Source organism: Euleptes europaea, chromosome 11, assembly GCF_029931775.1.
Source record: "Euleptes europaea isolate rEulEur1 chromosome 11, rEulEur1.hap1, whole genome shotgun sequence".
Lineage (NCBI taxonomy): Eukaryota > Metazoa > Chordata > Lepidosauria > Squamata > Sphaerodactylidae > Euleptes > Euleptes europaea.
In genome coordinates this window covers 78,219,316-78,237,758 of record NC_079322.1, presented here as the reverse complement: position 1 = coordinate 78,237,758, position 18,443 = coordinate 78,219,316, and the positions used below count along the sequence as shown (strand labels likewise).

General features: G+C 48.3%; 1 protein-coding gene across 1 annotated transcript in view; it reads left to right on the top strand.

The window, feature by feature from the left end:
- The first annotated feature begins 657 nt into the window (after nucleotides 1-657).
- MAP4 (microtubule associated protein 4) overlaps nucleotides 658-18,443 on the top strand; it is a 153,164-nt gene continuing 135,378 nt past the window's right edge. The window contains 1 exon segment of the mRNA XM_056857164.1: nucleotides 658-901. Coding sequence (XP_056713142.1) covers nucleotides 664-901 — 238 coding nt within the window. The 5' untranslated portion in view covers nucleotides 658-663.

Genomic DNA, 18,443 nt, shown 5'->3' with positions numbered 1-18,443 from the left:
CTACAGAGATCAGCTCCCTTGGAGAAATGGCAGCTTCTGTGGCAGATTCTGTGGCAGATTCTGTGGTATGCCATAGGCACCACCCCAAATTTCCAGGAATTTTCCATGCTAAAGTTGGCAACCCTACCATCAGGGCTAGTGCAAACTGTTTTCTTACAGTCAAATAGATTAAGGTAATGTCATTATGCTCTGGTCTGTAGGTGACTGGTCTCTTTTGGTTGAAATGGCACGTGTGCATTTCATACACACACACACACACACACCCAGTATACAAGTGTGTAGGGTTCTGCATTACTGAAGACATGTAGCCCGCAAGGGCTTCATCTTGGGTATAACGAAGGCTTGGTTTACTCATGAATTGGAGTTCTTATCCAAGTGTAGGATGCACCCTTCTCTGTTGAAGAAATATCTGAATTACCAAGCAAGAGCCTTAATTTAAATCTCTCTTTATCTTGGTGATTAAATCATGGTTGATCTGTCGAGGCAATCTGTCGTTCTGGTTCCAGAGCCCTTTGCGGGGATGATTAGGAGAAAGGCAACATGCCCAGGCAACATGCCCTAAGTCCCCAATAAATGTTTTGTGCCAGACAAAACCACCTAGCAGTAGTAAATTTAATCCCTCTTCCCTAATATTTTTCTTTAGCGTGCAGAAGGTGCTGAACCATGGCTGACTTTGACCACAATCTCAGTCTCGCGGATGCCCTGACAGAGCCGCCCCCACAGATCGAGGAGGAGGTGAAGCGGGATTTCATGGCCACCCTAGAAGCGGAGAAGTTTGACGATGTGGTGGGAGAAAAAGTTGGCAAAACGGACTACGTCCCTCTGCTAGACGATGATGACGTGAAGGCTGGGACCCAGGAGGCGAAAACCAAGCCCCATGCTGATGGCGTTCAGGTGGAACGTAAGTGTTTGAGCCCGAGTAGGAATTGTTTGGCTACACACGTGTAGTCTGCACACATGCCCCTCCCCCCAAGTCCTGGGGTAAAGGATCTTTTAAGTCTGTTTTCATGAATGAAAACTTAGAAGAATATCTTTGGAAGAAGAGTTAGTTTTTATATGCCGACTTTATCACTTAAGGGAGACTCACACCGGCTTACAATCACCTTCCCTTCCCCACAACAGACACCCTATGAGGTGGGTGGGGCTGAGAAAGCTCTAATGGAGCTGTAACTTGCCCAAGGTCACCCAGCTGGCTTCGTGTGTAGGAGTAGGGAAACAAAGTTCACCAGATCAGAGTCCACCGCTCCAAAGCACCGCTCTTAACCACTACACAACGCTGGAGAAGCAGAAGGAGACAATAATTGGGCTTTAATCTTTATTGAGTGTACAAAATACAGTGAGAAAAAGCGAGGAAAAATATGCAGATTAAAAGTCAACACAATATACTTGATATGGGGAATAGACTGCGCTAAAAAAGGGAGACATGTAAAATCACAAAACATTTGAAGAATAAATAATCAATCCTCAGATCAAATAATTCCTGTTGGGAGTGGTTCTCTTTTTTAAAGCTAGATCTATCCTTTTATGGCTGTTACATGTATAGAAACGTCTCCAGACAGAGAGGAAAAGAAAGGGGTGGGGGCAGAGGTTTGGGATCCGGGTTCTCTTTGAACAGGACAAGGGGAAGGAAATGGCGAAGAGGACAGGGAGGTTGGGGAGAACCAGGGAGCAGATTAAATAGTAAGCGAGAAAGTTGCTTTCATGCCTGATCTTATAGCAGGAACATAGTTTCAGAGTTCCAAAGCAGCTAGGGAAAGGCACGGGTGGAAAAGTCCTTTCCTAAACCAAAAATGGCAGAGAAACAATCCTTGGGCTGCTACTAATTCTAATTTGCTATCTCAGGGGGTGCCCTTCTCAAAGCCTTGCTGTCGGGGCAAAATGTCACTGGGTGCTTATTTGGATCGTGTTCCGCCATTGGGCCAGGGTGTTTGGATCCATTGACCTCTGAGGCTGGCATGACTAATGCCAAGTCTTGTGGCTTGTCAAACCCGGCAGTTTCAGAATTGGGTGGGCTGCCGTTCTGCTTTGCCTGCATCACCCAAGCCCCTCAGGATGGTTCAGGCAACAGCGGTGGCGGGTGATGAACACGAAACTAATTTTTGTCTAGGTGAATATGTGCATGACCCGGTTGTCTTGAGGGTCAGGGAACTCAGTTGTAGAGGCTGTTTAGGATTTCCAGACCCCGCTGTTTGTATTTATGGTGACAGTCACATCATAATCCCTGCTGACGGGTGTGATGCCAGCTCTGTTCTTCAAAGGGATTTTCAGATGCCAACCTAATGCTGCACCCCCACCCCCTCGTTTGGCTCAGCGTTGGGGTTGCCGGTGCCTCCCCTTTCTCCGCAGCAGGAAGCCTGGCCTGGCTGACTCCTCCCCTTCCTCCCGTACCCAAACGGGTGCCTTCCGAGCGAGCGGCCTCCTCCCTCTCTTCGCTTCTCAGTTCTGGGTGAAGGGCATCTTGTCATTCGTGGGTATTATCATCACGTGCCCAGGGAGGCAGGACCAAAAAACCTTCCAACTTCCTGTCTCCCTGGCCGGGAAGCCCAGTTTCCGTCCTGCCTTGGTTAGGGTGGCAGCGTAGTTTTTGAACTCCGATCTTGAACATTTTTTCCTTCACCCCTTTCTGTCTCAAGTCTGTCTTGACCCTTGTCGTTCATCTCCCTCTCTTGTTGTTTGCTGTTTTTTCGCTCGCATTTGCTCGTTACGAGTGCTCCCCGTCCCCCCCCCTCCTCAGTTCTTTTCTTAACTCTCCGACCCCACTTCGCCTCGTTAGTCAAGATGGCGGACGGCAGGAGAGATTCAGATTCGGACCTTTTGTCCGAGGAGGATCGCGACTCAGCCCTCGTCGTTTCGGCAGGGCGTCGTCGCAGAGAAACCGCCGGCGGCCGGAGCGGCGACCCCGGGAACCGCAGCGCGGAGGGGCCGTCAACATCAAAAAAGGCGCGCTCTGAGGAGCCGCCTCAAAATGGCACGAGCGGAGCGACGCTCACGAGATGGCGCCCGTTTCAGCGATGGCCCCGGCGAACCCTGGGAGGATCGAGGATCCAAGCGAGTCCGATTTTCATCGGGGGGGTAACGTATTTCAAGCGGATTCGGAGGCCCCGGTTTCTAGACGGGAAATGCTTAACCTTTTTAATGGGGTGCTGGATAAGCAGGCGCAGATGATGGAGGCCTTTAGAAATTCGCTCGCCCCCATCATCCAGGGCAATGACCCTTCCCATTCCCAGCCCATTGCCCACTCTCAACAGGAGCAGGGGGATAGGCAGAGCCGACCAGGAACGCAATGGCGCACTAAGGCGGCTCTAAAAGCCCAACCTTCCTTACAATCACACCAGACCATGGAGGAACAATTGTCGGTAGCCTCTGACAATGAAAGCAGGGAAGAAGGGGAGTTCGACTCCGATGAGGACACCCCAGTTATTTTAGAAGAACAACACCCTCTCCTTTTTCTGGCTGAGGACTTTCAGGGTTTGCTCAATAAAGCACTAATAGCTCTGGAGCTCAATGAAGACCCAGATCCGGCTAATGAGGTTAAGGGCAAGTCCAAGAAAAAGGGAGCCAGGGAATTCTTTCCCTGTACAAAGCCTCGTGTCTGGGAAATCCCTTTTCTGGAGTTCTTTGAAACTCAGGTTCAAACAGAGTTTGATAAGCCCCTTGCTAACAGGCAATTTCCTGCTAGCGTTAAGAAGCTCTACATTATGGTACCTCAGGCCATGAGCCTCTTTCAACTTCCTCTCATAGACGCACCAGTAGCGGCTGTTCACTCCCCTGACCTGCCTTCGGAGGATGGCATGGGGACCATAAGAGATCCGATGGACAGAAAGGCAGAGATCCTTTCTAAAAAGGTACATGAGGCTTCTACCCTGGCCATCCAGGCCTCTGCAGCTACCTCCCTTATGGCACGAGCCTCCATTGTGTGGCTCAGGAAAATCATACAGTTATATACTGGAGATAATTGTAAACTATCTGAAGGTCTTAACAGGCTGCTCAAGGCCTCGGCCTTCATGGCGGATGCTTCTCTGGATGCCATGTCCTTTGCAGCTCGGGCCACTTCATCGAACATTGCCATCAGAAGGGCTCTCTGGATCCGCCCATGGCAAAATGAGATCAAAAATAAGACCTTAACCATGTCTTACCCTTACACTGGGGATAAGCTCTTTGGGGAAAGGCTTGAAAAGATTTTAATAGAGAATAAAGACAAAAAGAAGGTTCTCCCCAAGTCCTACAAGAAGGATGGGAAGACCTCATCTTCTTTCCCCAACTTCAGATCCTCTCACTCACTAGCCCCCTATAGGCCTGACCAGCGTAGATGATCATTGGACACTGGTAACGGGTTCCTTTCGTAGAGGGGGCGGCAGATTTTTTCGTTCCTCCCAGGGTCAACAACAACAGTTCCCTGGCAATAGAGGGGACAAGTTCAACAAGAACCACAAGCAGTGACGCCAAGTCACTACAGGTGGGGGGCAAGCTCCTGCAGTTCCATCAGGTGTGGGAGCGCTCCTACACGGACAACTGGGTGTCTCAGATCATTTCATCGGGATACCTCATAGAATTCACCAGCATACCAAAAGACAAATTCCTAAATTCACCAAGGTCAATTCGATTGGAGAAGCACCAAAGAACACTACAAGCCATTTGTCACTTACAACAAATCCTAGCCATAGAACCAGTGCCTCCGGAGGAACAGGGCAAGGGGGTATATTCCATCTTCTTTACAGTCCCCAAGAAAAATGGGGACTGGCGAGCTATCTTGGACCTGAAACACCTAAACAAAAAGGTCCGGTACAGGAAATTTTGGATGGAGACCCTCCAATCCATCCTGGAGGCCCTTCAGGTGGATCAGTTCCTAACCTCCTTGGATTTGAAGGAGGCATACCTCCATATCCCAATTCACACCTCTCACCGGAGGTTCCTCAGGTTCTGTTACAACAAATCTCACTACCAGTTCAGGGCACTCTCATTCGGGCTTACCTCCGCCCACGAGTGTTCACGAAAGTCTTAGTGACGTTGGTGGCGCTTCTGCGCCAGGAAGGGATAACAGTTTTCCCCTATCTGGACGACTTGCTAATATACTCAAAGTCCAGAGAGGAGGCCACCTTACACACATCCAGGGTAATCAATGTCCTAACATAACACGGTTTCCTTGTGAACACAGAGAAGAGTCATCTAACCCCTACGCAGAGGTTGGAACACTTGGGGGTCATTATAGACACACACCAGAACCGAGTGTTTCTGCCCCGGGACAAGATCATCAAGATCCAGTCCATGGTGCACTCCACCATCAAATCCACTCGGGGGAAAATAATGACACTAGCCAAACTCCTAGGCAAGATGGTAGCATGCCTCAGCTCCGTACCATGGGCCAGGTTCCATTCCAGGCCGCTACAGATGCTGTTACAACCATACCAGGCCCTCATTACGCAGAGCAGGGACAAAACCATTCTTCTTCCCCTAGAATTTCGGCTCTCACTTCTTTGGTGGAGCAAGGCCAGCAATCTCAGCAAGGGGCTGCATTTTTTGACAGAGGAACAGATTCAAATTTATACAGATGCAAGCCTGGAGGGTTGGGATGCAACCTGCCAGAACCACATAATCCAGGGGACCTGGTCTCAAGAGGAGAAAAGGCTACACATAAATCTTTTAGAGCTAAGAGCTGTTCGATTGGCTCTAAGACACTTCAAGCTTCTCCTACACAGGCATGTTTTGGTCCGGACAGACAACACGTCGGCCAAAGCCTATCTAAACAAGCAGGGGGGGTCGAGGTCATCCAGACTCCACAGAGAGGCAGAATCCATCCTGTCATGGGCCGAAATAAACCTGCTGTCGCTCGCTGCGGAGCACGTAAGTGGGGTACTCAACATTCAAGCCGATTGGTTGAGTCATCAGGTGTTGGACGAGGGCAAGTGGTCCCTCAACAGGTCGGTCTTCCAACAGGTGGTAGAGAGATTCGGCCAGCCCCAGGTAGATCTATTTGCCTCGGCAGCCAACCATCTGCTTCCGAGGTTTCTAACCCGTTATTTTCACCCGGAGGCGGAGGACATGGATGCTCTTCTGGCTCCATGGCCAAGGGAGGTCCTATTTGCCTTCCCTCCTATCCCCATCCTCCAGAGGGTGATAAAAAATATCAGAAAGGAGGAAGCTACGGTAATCCTCATTGCTCCCATGTGGCCAAGAAGGCCATGGTTCCCCAGTCTGAGAGAACTCTCGATCCAGGAACTTTGGGAGCTTCCAAACATCCCGGACCTACTCAATCAGGGCCCGTTATTGCACGTGGAACCTCAATGGCTGCGCTTAACCACGTGGAAATTGAGAGGAGGTCCCTCTTAAAGAGGGGTTACACTGCAGCAGTGGTAGACACAATGCTAGAGGCCAGAAAGCCTTCCACCAGGAGGATTTATAACACCTCCTGGCGAGCCTTTGTGCTGTGGTGTAAGCGCAAACGCTTCGATCCTCTCTCCCCGGGCATTCCCTCCATCCTGGAGTTCTTGCAAGAGGGTGTCCAGATGGGTCTTAAGGTCTCCACCTTGCGTAGACCGGTGGCAGCCTTGTCCACTGTGTTGTCAATGGAGGGGGGCTCTTCTCTGTCTAAACATCCACATGTCATAACTTTCCTCAAGGGTGTGGGTCAAACTAGTCTGCCAATAGTTCACCGTTTTCCCACCTGGCGGTTGAACGTGGTTCTAACGGCTCTAACCCGTCACCCCTTTGAACCTATCAGAGAGATCCCTTTACGGATGCTGAGACTCAAAACTATATTTCTCACAGCAGTGACCTCAGCTCGTCGAGTTTCCGAGTTGAGTGCGCTCTCATGTAGTGAAGGATTCTGCATATTTCATAGAGACAAGGTCGTCTTGCGACCAGATCCCACCTTCATTCCCAAGGTGAATTCCATCTTTCACAGGTCACAGGAGATCCATTTACCGTCTTTCTGCCCGAATCCCTCTCACTCAAAGGAAAGGGAGTGGCATCACTTAGACCTAAGGAGATTATTAAAGGTGTATCTCAAGCGTACCGCTTCCTTTAGAAAATCGGATGCGCTATTCATCTCCTTATTCAGTCCTTCCAAAGGTGGGAAGATGTCTCCGTCTGCGATTTGCACTGCAGTGAGACAATGCATCATAGAAGCCTATAGGGCAAGCAGGATCCCCCCTCCGGCTGGCATCACCGTGCACTCTGTGCGCAGTGCGGCCACGTCTGCTGCCTTTAATAGACAGGCTTCTCTGGACAAGATATGTAGGTCGGCCACCTGGTCGACAGCCTCTACATTCATCAAACACTATAAGATTGATTCCATGGCCTCTGCTGATGCTGCCTTTGTCAGGAGGGTTCTGCAGCAAGTCTTGGATTCATCCTAATTCCCATCCGGTATTCTAGCTCTTGGATATCCCACGAATGACAAGATGCCCTTCGCCCAGAACTGAGAACGGAGCCTTGTTTACTCACCGTGACTGCTCCTTCTGTTCTGGGTCGAAGGGCATCTTGCCCGCCCATTAGGGTTCCAAGACTTACCTGGCATCTGCTTACTTACCTGCTTAGAGGAGTACCAAGATGGGTTGGGGATAAAATTTTTACTGCAGGGCAAGGTGCTCCCTATGTCCGCCATCATTCTTAATGTTTGTTCAGGGGTCCTTCCCATTGTTTACTTGGTTTTTTGATTATAAAGGAGTTCATAGTTAATGTGTTAGCGGTATTTATTATTCGCTGTATGTTTTTTCCGTATTTACTTACCTGCCTCTTTAGCTCGGCGAGTCCGTAAACTGGGCTTCCCGCCCAGGGAGACAGGAAGTTGGAAAGTTTTTTGGTCCTGCCTCCCTGGGCACGTGATAATAATACCCACGAATGACAAGATGCCCTTCGACCCAGAACAGAAGGAGCCATCACAGTGAGTAGACAAGGCTTCGTTCTCAGTGCGAAAATGCTCTGGGCACTCATCTCACTGCCTCTTGTCTAGACGGCTGTCACTGTTTCCCGTCTGGCTGCCCTGCTTTCTGATCTCATCCTCTCCAGTTAGTTCTTTGCCCAAGTCTTCTTTTCTCTGCCGTGTCTCTGATTATCCGCTTTTTTCTTGCCGGCTCCCTGGCGTGCTTTTGCGTCAACCTTAGAGATTGCCGCCCTTCCTTTCTTTTTCTTCAATTCACAGCTGTTTCTTGGTTTCCAAAGCTATTCTCTCCCCCTTTGTAATTTAAGCGTTTTGCAAGTAACACCCCCCTCCCTTCCCCGGCCACCCTAGACTTCTCCCCCTGTCGTCTGGAACGCTCTTATGTAATAACGCTCCAAGCTCTGCTCTGGAGAATCCTTGTTTATATAACCTTCCTTTAAAAGTAAACTTGCATCTCTTGTCAGGATGTATAACTTTCTCTTCTGGTGAGTGTCACCTTGCCTTACCCGGAAAGGCACAACATTCCTAGCCTGTGGGGGCGAAGGGCCTAATATTAGCTTCCAAAATGGGTCGGGGAGGGGCAATTGGTGAGCTGGGGAGAGGCTGCCGAGGGAAGCAAACCCTTGCAGGCTTCTCACGAAACCCCCCTTGCTCTGTTCCCCTCCCCCCAGACTTGCTCAAGCTGTCTCTTGGCTTGTGTTTGACAATTCGGATGTAACTGCCCTAATGCCCAACTTCTGTTGTCAAAACGACAAGTTTTATACCTTCAAACGTATCAGGGATGCAGAGTAGGATGCCAGGCGCAGAGTCCGTGGAAGAGCAGTAAAGATGGTGCAGCCAACCTAGTGATTCAGAGCCCCAAAGCTGCAACATGTGATGGCCACACCCCTTGGTGTTTTACTCCTGGGTTTAGTCCTGGGTTTTTGTTGTTTTTTTGCAGTCAAATTACAGCTGACTTCTGGCAACCCCTGGAGGGGTTTTCAAGGCAAGAGATTGTTGGAGGTGGTTTGCCATTGCCTGCCTCCGTGTCATGACTCTGAATCATAGAATTGGAAGGGATCACCAGGGTCATCTAGTCCAACCCTCTGCATAATGCAGGAAATTCACAACTACTTTCCCACCCACACCCCCAGTGACCCCTACTTCAGGCCCAGAAGATGGCCAAGATGCCCTCCCTCTCATCATCTGCCTAAGGTCATAGAATCAGCAGGGAATGCATGTTAGAGAGATATTCACTTGAACAGCATGAATCATTCATTCATTTATTCAAGAAAGTCTACGCAGCATGTAGGCTTTTAGACAAAATAATATAACAATAATTGGAAATGTGTGAGAAAAAGGAACCTTTAGCACTGTAGGAAAAAGTAAATATTGAATACATATTTTAAAATAGCACATTAAAATTTCTATTAAAATAGCAGACAGAACCACTAGATATTAAACTAGACACTGAAGAAGAAGAAGAGTTGATTTTTATATGCCGACCTTCTCTACCACTTAAGGGAGACTCAAACTGGCTTACAATCACCTTCCCTTCCCATCCCATCACAACAGATACCCTGTGAGGTAGGTGAAGCTGAGAGAATGTGACTTGCTCAAGGTCACCCAGCTGGCTTCGTGTGTAGGAGTGGGGAAACAAATCCAGTTCACCAGATTAGCATCCGCCACTCATGTGGAGGAGTGGGGAATCAAACCCGGTTCTCCAGATCAGACTCCACCGCTCCAAACCACCGTTCTTAACCGCTACACCATGCTGAATTAGTGGTAGTAGCTTGAATTTTTAGTACAGCTGAGATATATTTGGCAACTGCCAGAGAGATGTGATTTTTATTTCTGGACAGAAGATTAAGTAAGTGATAGTCCACCGAACGGCTGGGAAAAGTTACAAAAAGGGGGGTTATCAGAGAAGCCTTTAAAACTACCATAGAATTTGCAAGTGAAGAAAAGCAAGTCTGGGTTTTTGGCACCTTGAGACCACGAGAACAAATCCTTTGACTATGTGGCATGTTAGAAAATCTTCCAACAAGATCAGCAGTAGGTAATGCATTGAAATGGGCCAGGGGGAAGAGATGGCAGTAAAATGGAAACTTAAGAGAATATAGATACTTATTGCTGACAAACTGTCTCGTAGGAGTAAAACCCAGGTGCAATGGGGAGCAAATTTGTTTGGCATCTGATAGAAGATGACTCCAGTCTAATAGTTCAAGCTGTTTTTAACCAGAGTGCAAGATCTCTCAAAGCCCAGCTCAGAGAAGCCAGGTAGGGGAAATCCGTCCTGCTATTTTAGAATCCAGGAATTGGCAACAGGGACTTACAAAGGAAATAGAGCGTGACCAAAGCACAAGGGGAGGGAGGGATTGAGAAAAGAGTAAGACTAGTCTAAACTTCAGGGCAGCGAAGCCAGCAGAGGTAGCCAGCTGTTTCATGCCAGCTTCAAAGCACAGGACTGATGAAGCCACACATCTGGGGGTGCCAAACAATACACGATGGATGGCTTCCATGTTGGGACCAAAAGCTTGGCTCCATATAGGGGACCCCATATAGGAGTTGGGTTGTGATTTTTGCCAGAAATGCCTATAAAGCTGATGGGATAGAATAACATGACTCATACCATAGATAGCTTGCCTATGGCTGGGTTGCTTGGGTTTTCCCCCCTGTGTGCTTTCAATGTAGTCTCTGTGCTCAATGTCAGGAACTTCATGGATTCCACAGTAGTATTCATGTGTGTAGTATTTATCCACAGTAGCATCCACAGTAATATTTATATGAATACCATGGGGTGGGGGGACCTACAAAGGCTATTTCAGGAAGTTTAAGTTGATTGCTCTTAGTTACAAGGACGGGCCTTGGGTTGAATCCCCTCTGGCTTTTTGAAGGGATCCCCAATGGATTATTTTGGTTGTAATGGACTTGTATGGGGGGGGGGCATACTCCTGGTGAAGTTTACAGGATGGACACTTGGCCCACATGATCATATTTTGAGATGTGGCAAGCGTTTTTCCTAACGTGTTGCTGTCTTAACCACTACACCACTCTCACTCTCATCTATCAGGAGGGAGCTGCTCTGAGCTGAGCTCCTTGGAAGGAAGAATGGCATTTAAATGTGAAAGATGGCAGGCTGTTGGTCTGATAGTTGAAAGCAGCTTCATGTCTCATGGTTTAGTGGTTAAGAGTGGTAGTTTGGAGTGGTAGACTCTGATCTGGAGAACTGGGTTTGATACCCCACTCCTCCACATGAAGCCAGCTGGGTGACCTTGGGCTAGTCCCAGCTCTCTCAGCCCCACCTACCTCACAGGGTGTCTGTTTTGGCGGGGGAAAGGGAGGATGATTGTGAGCTGGTTTGATTTTACCTTAAGTGATAGAGAAAGTCAGCATATAAAAACCAACTCTCCTCCTCCTCCTTCTCTTTCTCCTCCTCGTCGTCCTCCTTCTTATATAACTCTACAGACCCTTCTCTAGACTTTCACACAGACTCGAGTGGTGTACAGTCCCCTTGGCCTGCCTTTTTAATTCCTGAGGCCACAGAGCAGGACAGAACTTCACCACTGACTGACTCCATCCGTGCCCCTGTGTGCTTTAATGCCTTTGGTCTTGCCGCAGCCAGAGCTGGAACCAGATCATTCGGGGAACCGGCTGTTCCATCAGTGCTCAAGGGGGAGGGGTTTGGCTGGTTAAACTCAGTCGAGTAGATTAGGCAAGCTTAACAAGCAATCGATGGACTCCAGCCCAGACCTTTTCTGAACTGCATGAGTTCAGAGGGGTTGCGTTTGGAGGAGCAGAATTAAATCCAGGAACCGAGCAATTTTGGGGGCAACTCTTCCCATCTGCCCCCACCCCCAATTCTTGGCATTTTTTCCCCATGAGGATGATGACGACAGGCAAGTTAGTTTGATCAACCGGCTGAACATCATAATTTGACAATTTCTTGCTAATCCTCTTATTCCTCTGGTTCTTTTATGTAATGCCGAGGGATTGTTGTGGGGGGCAGGGGTGTGTGCACACAGCCTGCTGTTTCCTTCTTCCTGTCTAGCAACTGCCTGCTCAGCTCTGCGGTCAGCGTTTGACTTTGGACCGATGCGGAGGGGAGTCTTTCAGATCTGTGGCTCCTCAGTGGGAATGTTGCGGCTGACTTTCTCAATTTTTTTTAAAATTACATATAAGGTAATACATACAAGATTTGAATCCAGTAACGCCTTAGAGACCAACAAGATTTTGGGCATGTAAGCTTTTGAGAGTCAAAGCTCCCTTTGTCAGATACCTAGGGTAGAAGAAGAAGAGTTGGTTTTGATATGCTGACTTTCTCTACCACTTAAGGGAGACTCAAACCGGCTTACAATCACCTTCCCTTCCTCTCCCCACAACAGACATCCTGTGAGGTAGGTGGGGCTGAGAGAGTGTGACTAGCCCAAGGTCACCCAGCTGGCTTCGTGTGTAGGAGTGGGGAATAAAACCCAGTTCTCCAGATCAGAGTCCACCGCTCCAAACCACCGCTCTTAACCACGACACCACGCTGGCTGGGTAGTACACATAAGGTAATACATATCATTTCTATTTCATGTGATTTACAAGTTGCCCAACGTCAGACAGGATCATGTTAGTCTGCCTGTAGCAGTAGAAAAGAGCAAGGTCTTTTATGCATGGCTGTTTCACTTGCTGTCACCACTCGGACAACTTCAGGTCTTTGTTTGGATTACGCATGCCGTTTCTGACCGTCAGAGGTGGCCTCGCTGTCCCCTTGTGCATCCCTGCGTTTTCAAATTTGAGATAAAACAGGTCCATCAAAATGCTGGGAAATGCAGGGGGAGGTGACCTCTGACAGTCAGAAATGGCATGTGTAATCCAAACAAAGACCTGAAGTTGTCGGAGGGGTGACGGCGAGTGAAACAGCCATTCATAAAATACCCAAGAGTCCAGTAGCACCTTAAATACTAGCAAAATTTCTGACTCACGAAAGCATATACTGCACCAGAAATTTTGTTAGTCTTTAAGGTGCTGCTGGACTCATGCTCTTTTCTACAAGTCAAACAAGGTTACATATTCTGTAATATATTCAGGGAGACAAATAGACTATAAGTTTAAAAAAATCAGTGAGGTAAGCTATCTATAAAAATAGCCATGATTACTAAACAGTTAACTTCATCCCTGAATCTTTAGTTCTTTAAACCAAATGAGGTGATACAGTTTTAACTAGAAATACTAGAATCACTTCTCTCCCTGCTAAACCCACAACTCAAAAATATCTTATAGGCTGCATTTCATTGAACACTTTGTGCCCTGTAAGAAACTTGTACAGATAAATACATAAAAATTTAAATGTACTCTCTTATCCCAGAAATAAAAAAAGACTTCTAGCTCTCTGAAAAAATAGGCCTATTCATCCTTTCAGATTAACCAATTCAGTTAGCTTGGATAATTTGGCATTTCCCAAATTTTTATTTATCCAAGATTTAATATTTAAAGTTCTCCACCTTTTCCCAGTTTTATGCTAATAATTTTTTGCTGCTGTGAGGAAATCAAGAATCATTCCTGTATCCACTTTCTGAACATCTTTTGGCAAAAGCCCCATTCATGAACATCCTGGATCATTGGTTGGCGTGTGCCCTGTTATATGTTTTGTTTCTCTAAGAATAGCATTCCGGAACTTCTTTATGACGGGGCATGACCAGAACACGTGACCAAAATCTGTATCCTTGTGGCCACATTTCCATCATACAGCCTGGTTTGTATGAAACATCTGGTTAAGTTTCTGAGGAGTTTAAATGCCATCGGTATAGAATTTTATAAAAGTATTCTTTTATCCTCACATTTATAGCAGTTGGTGAGAAGTTAAAAGGGTCTGCCATTTGTTCTCTGTTATCAGTTCACGTGTAAGCTTTTGTCATTTCTTAGAGACGTTGCATCCCATTAATGGAGGATCATCCAACAGGCATTGGTACATGCCTGAAGGGAGTCCCTTTGGGACAGACTCAGAATACTTCATCTTTTCAAACTGAGTGAGCTGTAGACTCAATAAGTTAGTTTCTTTTTTCAAACTAGCAACGTTTCACAGTTGGAAGAATTGGAACCATCTCTCTTCCACATTCTTTTATGCATATGACATACATTCCCGGTTTCAAGAAAAAAGGAGCCATGATTTTTAAAATCCTTCTGGTTCCAAACGTCTCAGTGAGATGGCACAGCCCATCGTACCCAAGGCTGCTGGTAAATCCAGTAACAGCAACAAAGAATCACAGCCCTTGCCTATATTCCAAGTTATTTCCCACTTATTTCATAACATCCTAGAGCAGGGGTCCCCAATGTGGTGCCTGTGGGCATCATGGTGCCTCCCAACACCTTTCCTGGTGCCCACCAAGGAAGTGGGTGGGGCCAGGTAGGGCTTTTGCCCAGCAAGGCTTCTGATTGACTGCTGGGGATTGGATTGGCTGTGCAGATTTTTTAAAATGTTGCTTTGGCAGCAGCTGCTACCACAGTAAAATAATCTGCGCTGTGCTACTGAAGTTAAGGTGTGGCAATCATTTTGTGGTTGGCTCCGCTTCCTGCGTCAGCCATTTTGTGGCAGCCATTTTGTTGCTGTGCCCACCGTGCCATGTCAGAACCCCAAATGTGTGCGCAGGCTCAAAAAGGTTGGGGACCCCTGCCCAGAGTGAGAGAATCCGCGGAGAAGAAATCTTAAACCTTCATAGATAAACCCCCTTACCTCCCATCTCCGCTGATTGGATTTACAGCTCTGCCAATCAGATGTGCTCTTGCTAAGTGGCATATTTATCCCTTCCAACTCAATTTATTAGAGCCTAGTTGCTTAAAAATCATTATTCCAAATTTATAAGGCACCTTGGGTTGGATAACTCTAAAGCACCCACCAGGGGGTGCTGGCAGTATTCTCTTGTGACTTAGAGAAAGTGAATTGCAGAACGCTGAGGCACGCAGCGTCCACGCCCCTCAACACAACAAGCCACCACGAAGGAAGAATGAGAATTACTGCTATAAATGTTGCATCTCCCTGTGCATATAATTGCATATAAATATGAATCCACTTTCAGCCAGCATTCGTAAGTGGCTTGGTGGTAGAAGGAGGAGGAGGGTTTTTTATATATCTATATCTATATCTATATATATATATATGCGCCAACTTTCTCTACCACTTAAGGGAGACTCAAACCGGCTTACAATCACCTTCCCCTCCCCACAACAGACACCCTGTGAGGTAGGTGGGGCTAAGAGCTGTGACTTGCCCAAGGTCACCCAGTTGGCTTTGTGTGGAGGAGTGGAAAAACCAACCCGGTTCACCAGATTAGCCTCCGCTGCTCATGTGGAGGAGTGGGGAATCAAGCCCGGTTCTCCAGATTATAGCCCACTGTCCCTAACCACCGCTCTTAACCACTACATCAAAGAGAAACATCTTTGTACTCGTGTGCTCTCAGTTCATTCTCATGATGCTCTCAAAGCAGGATTTGGAAAAGAGCCTGGGCCTGTGCCATTGTATATGGATGAAATTGCGAACACCTTTGCACGATATGTCATCGTGTGTCCCCGAGGGGCTAGTGTAAGCCTATAGGGAGATCGGGTAATTCCCCAGTCTGTTGGTCTAGCGTGCTCCTCCAGAGCCCAGCTTTTCAATCCGCTCTGTGTGCTGCGGAGAATTTACGGACGTTGCTTTTCCCCCTGGAGGCTGAGCTGCTGGATTTAGTGGAAGAAGCTGCAGGCAGGAGGCTGAAGTTGGTTCCTTATTCCCAGTTCGTTCCCTATTCCCACTTCCTTATTCACATTTCCTAGTTCCTGAATGATTTTGAGGACATTTCATTGCTCTGCACCCCAAGATATGGATTGGACCACCACATATCATACACCCTCACATTCAGGGGACTGAGCCCTTCGAGATGGTGCATGCTGGGTCCTGGTCCAAAGTCCGGTTCTTGTGCCAGCGGCTCCCAAGTGGGGTGACCCAGGACAGATGCCCATACACACACTGCACCCCAAAATAATCTTTGGACCACCCCAAATAACACATCCCCACACTCCAGACACTGTCCCCTCCAAGAAGACATACAGCGGTGCCCGGTCCAAACACCGGTTCTGGTGCCATTGGCTTCTTTTTGGGTCCCCCCCCCCAGAAACCTGCATTGCAAAGAGGTTTTGAATAAGGAACTGGAGCTCTGCATCCCAAAATATGAATTGGACCACCACATATCATACACCCCCACATTCAGGGAACTGTGCCCTTCGAGATGGCGCATGCTGGGTCCTGCTCCAAAGTCCGGTTCTTGTGCCAGCGGCTCCCAAGTGGGGTGACCCAGGACAGATGCCCATACAGACACTGCACCCCAAAATAATGTTTGGAACACCCCAAATGATACATCCCCACACTCCAGACACTGTCCCCTCCAAGAAGACATACAGCGGTGCCCGGTCCAAACACCGGTTCTGGCGCCACTCCCTTCTTTTTGGGTCACTCCCCCCAAAAACCTGTGTTGCAAAGAAGTTTTGAATAGGGAACTACTGTCCCTATTCAGCTGAGCCCCAGTGTCTGCATGTGCCTTGGTCCTGGGGGCACCTCACCTGGGAGCCGCTGGCACAAGAACCGGACTTTGGACCAGGACTCAGCATGCGCCATCTCGAAGAGCACGGTCCCCTGAATGTGGGGGTGTATGATATGTGGTGGTCCAATCCATGTCTTGGGGTTCAGAGCAATGAAATGTCCTCAAAACCATTCAGGAACTAGGAAATGTGAATAAGGAAGTGGGAATAGGGAACGAACTGGGAATAAGGAACCAACTTCAGCCTCCTGCTGCAGGCGGAACTGGTGGAGCCTGGACGATTGTGCTTTCAGTGTACTTCTTATTTAACCTAAAGACCAGTGCGTTACTTGAGAGAGAGCTTTTAAAATGATCAGTTGCTTTGCAGTGCGTAAGGCGTTGTTTCCCTTACAACCGGGAGGGTACGCTCCCCTTTGTGCACCATTAAATGGTGTGCAGTCATCTCATCGCCTTGCACATTATTCCTCCCCACTCATCCATGGTCATCCTCTTCCCTCTTTTTCTGGGACCAGGCCGATGCCCATGCGGGGAATGGGGAGCTCGGTCCTGGCTGCTTGGTTCCAGGCGACAGCTGAAGAGAAGAAGAAGAGTTGGTTTTTATACCCTGATTTTGTCTACCTTTTAGGGAGAATCAAAGCAGCTTACAATCTCCTTTCCTTCCTGTCCCCACAACAGACACCTTGTGAGGTAGGTGGGGCTGAGAGAGTTCGGAGAGAACTGTAACTAGCCCAAGGTCACTCAGCAGGCTGCATGTGTCAGAGTGGGGAAACCAACTCTGCCACTCATGTGGAGGAGCGGGGAATCGAACCCGGTTCACCAGATCAGAGTTCACCTCTCTTAACCACTACACCACGAGATGGGGGAGGTTCCAGCTCAGGCTCTGCAGGCTTCAGGCCTGCAAATCACCCTCCCATTCCAGTCTCATTACTGGGAGGTGGTGTAGCAGAGGTCAGCAAGGCACTTTTGCATAGGTCAGTGGGAATTTCCTTTCACGCGGATCCAGGGGTGCGCCATCTCGGCTCTTGAGACTTCGATCAGCTCCTCAGGTGGGCTCACAGCAGCCTCTTTCTGGCAGTGCCCGCGGCAAATACCACCAGGCATGAGAGCAGGCGCTCAGAATCCAGTCTGATTTTCATTTTTGTTGTCATGGTTCTGATGCTGTGGTAATCTTGAGTTTTTCATGAATGCAGGTGTTTTGAGAGCCTTACAGGGTTCCTAAGAACGTCAGAAGAGCCCTGCTGGATTAGAGCAGAGTTCCAACTAGTCCAGCATCCTGGTTCACATAGCAGCCAGCCAGTTCCTCTGGAGGGCCAACAACAGGGCGTGGAGGCTGAGGCCTTCCCCTGATGTTTCCTCCTGGCACCGAGATTCAACGGTAGACTGCCTATGAATGTGGAAGCTTTAGTACTTGGAAAGGTGCACGAAGGGGGGAACAAGAGCTAGTTCTCCCCTTATGCTGTGGGCTCAATTAGGATTGGCAGCCTGCAGGGTTTTTAAATTGCCCATTTTAGGCTTTAAAATGGTGATGGGACACACACATGAAGATGCCCTCATTTCTAGTCTGTTTTTTAGTTATACCCCAGACACTGAAGAAGAAAGAGTTGGTTTTTATAAGCCGACTTTCTCTCCCACTTAAGGAAGATTCAAACCGGTTTACAGTCACCTTCCCTTCCCCACAACAAACACCCTGTGAGGTAGGTGGGGCTGAGAGAGTGTGACTAGCCCAAGGTCACCCAGTTGGCTTCACGTGGAGGAGTGGGGAAACCAACCCGGTTCACCCGATTAGCCTCTGCTGCTCATGTGGAGGAGTGGGGAATCAAACTCGGTTCTCCAGATCAGAGTCCATCGTTCCAAACCACCGCTCTTAACCATGACACCATGCTGGCTCCTGCCTCACGCCCTGCTGCCAGGTCACACCCAAAAGGGACAGAGGTGGCTAAGAGTCAAATGGCTAGCAAGTAAATTTTTCCTTTCGGTGCAGGATGATTCCAGTGACTTCTGTGCCGGTTCATGCGGCTGCACGTATCCAG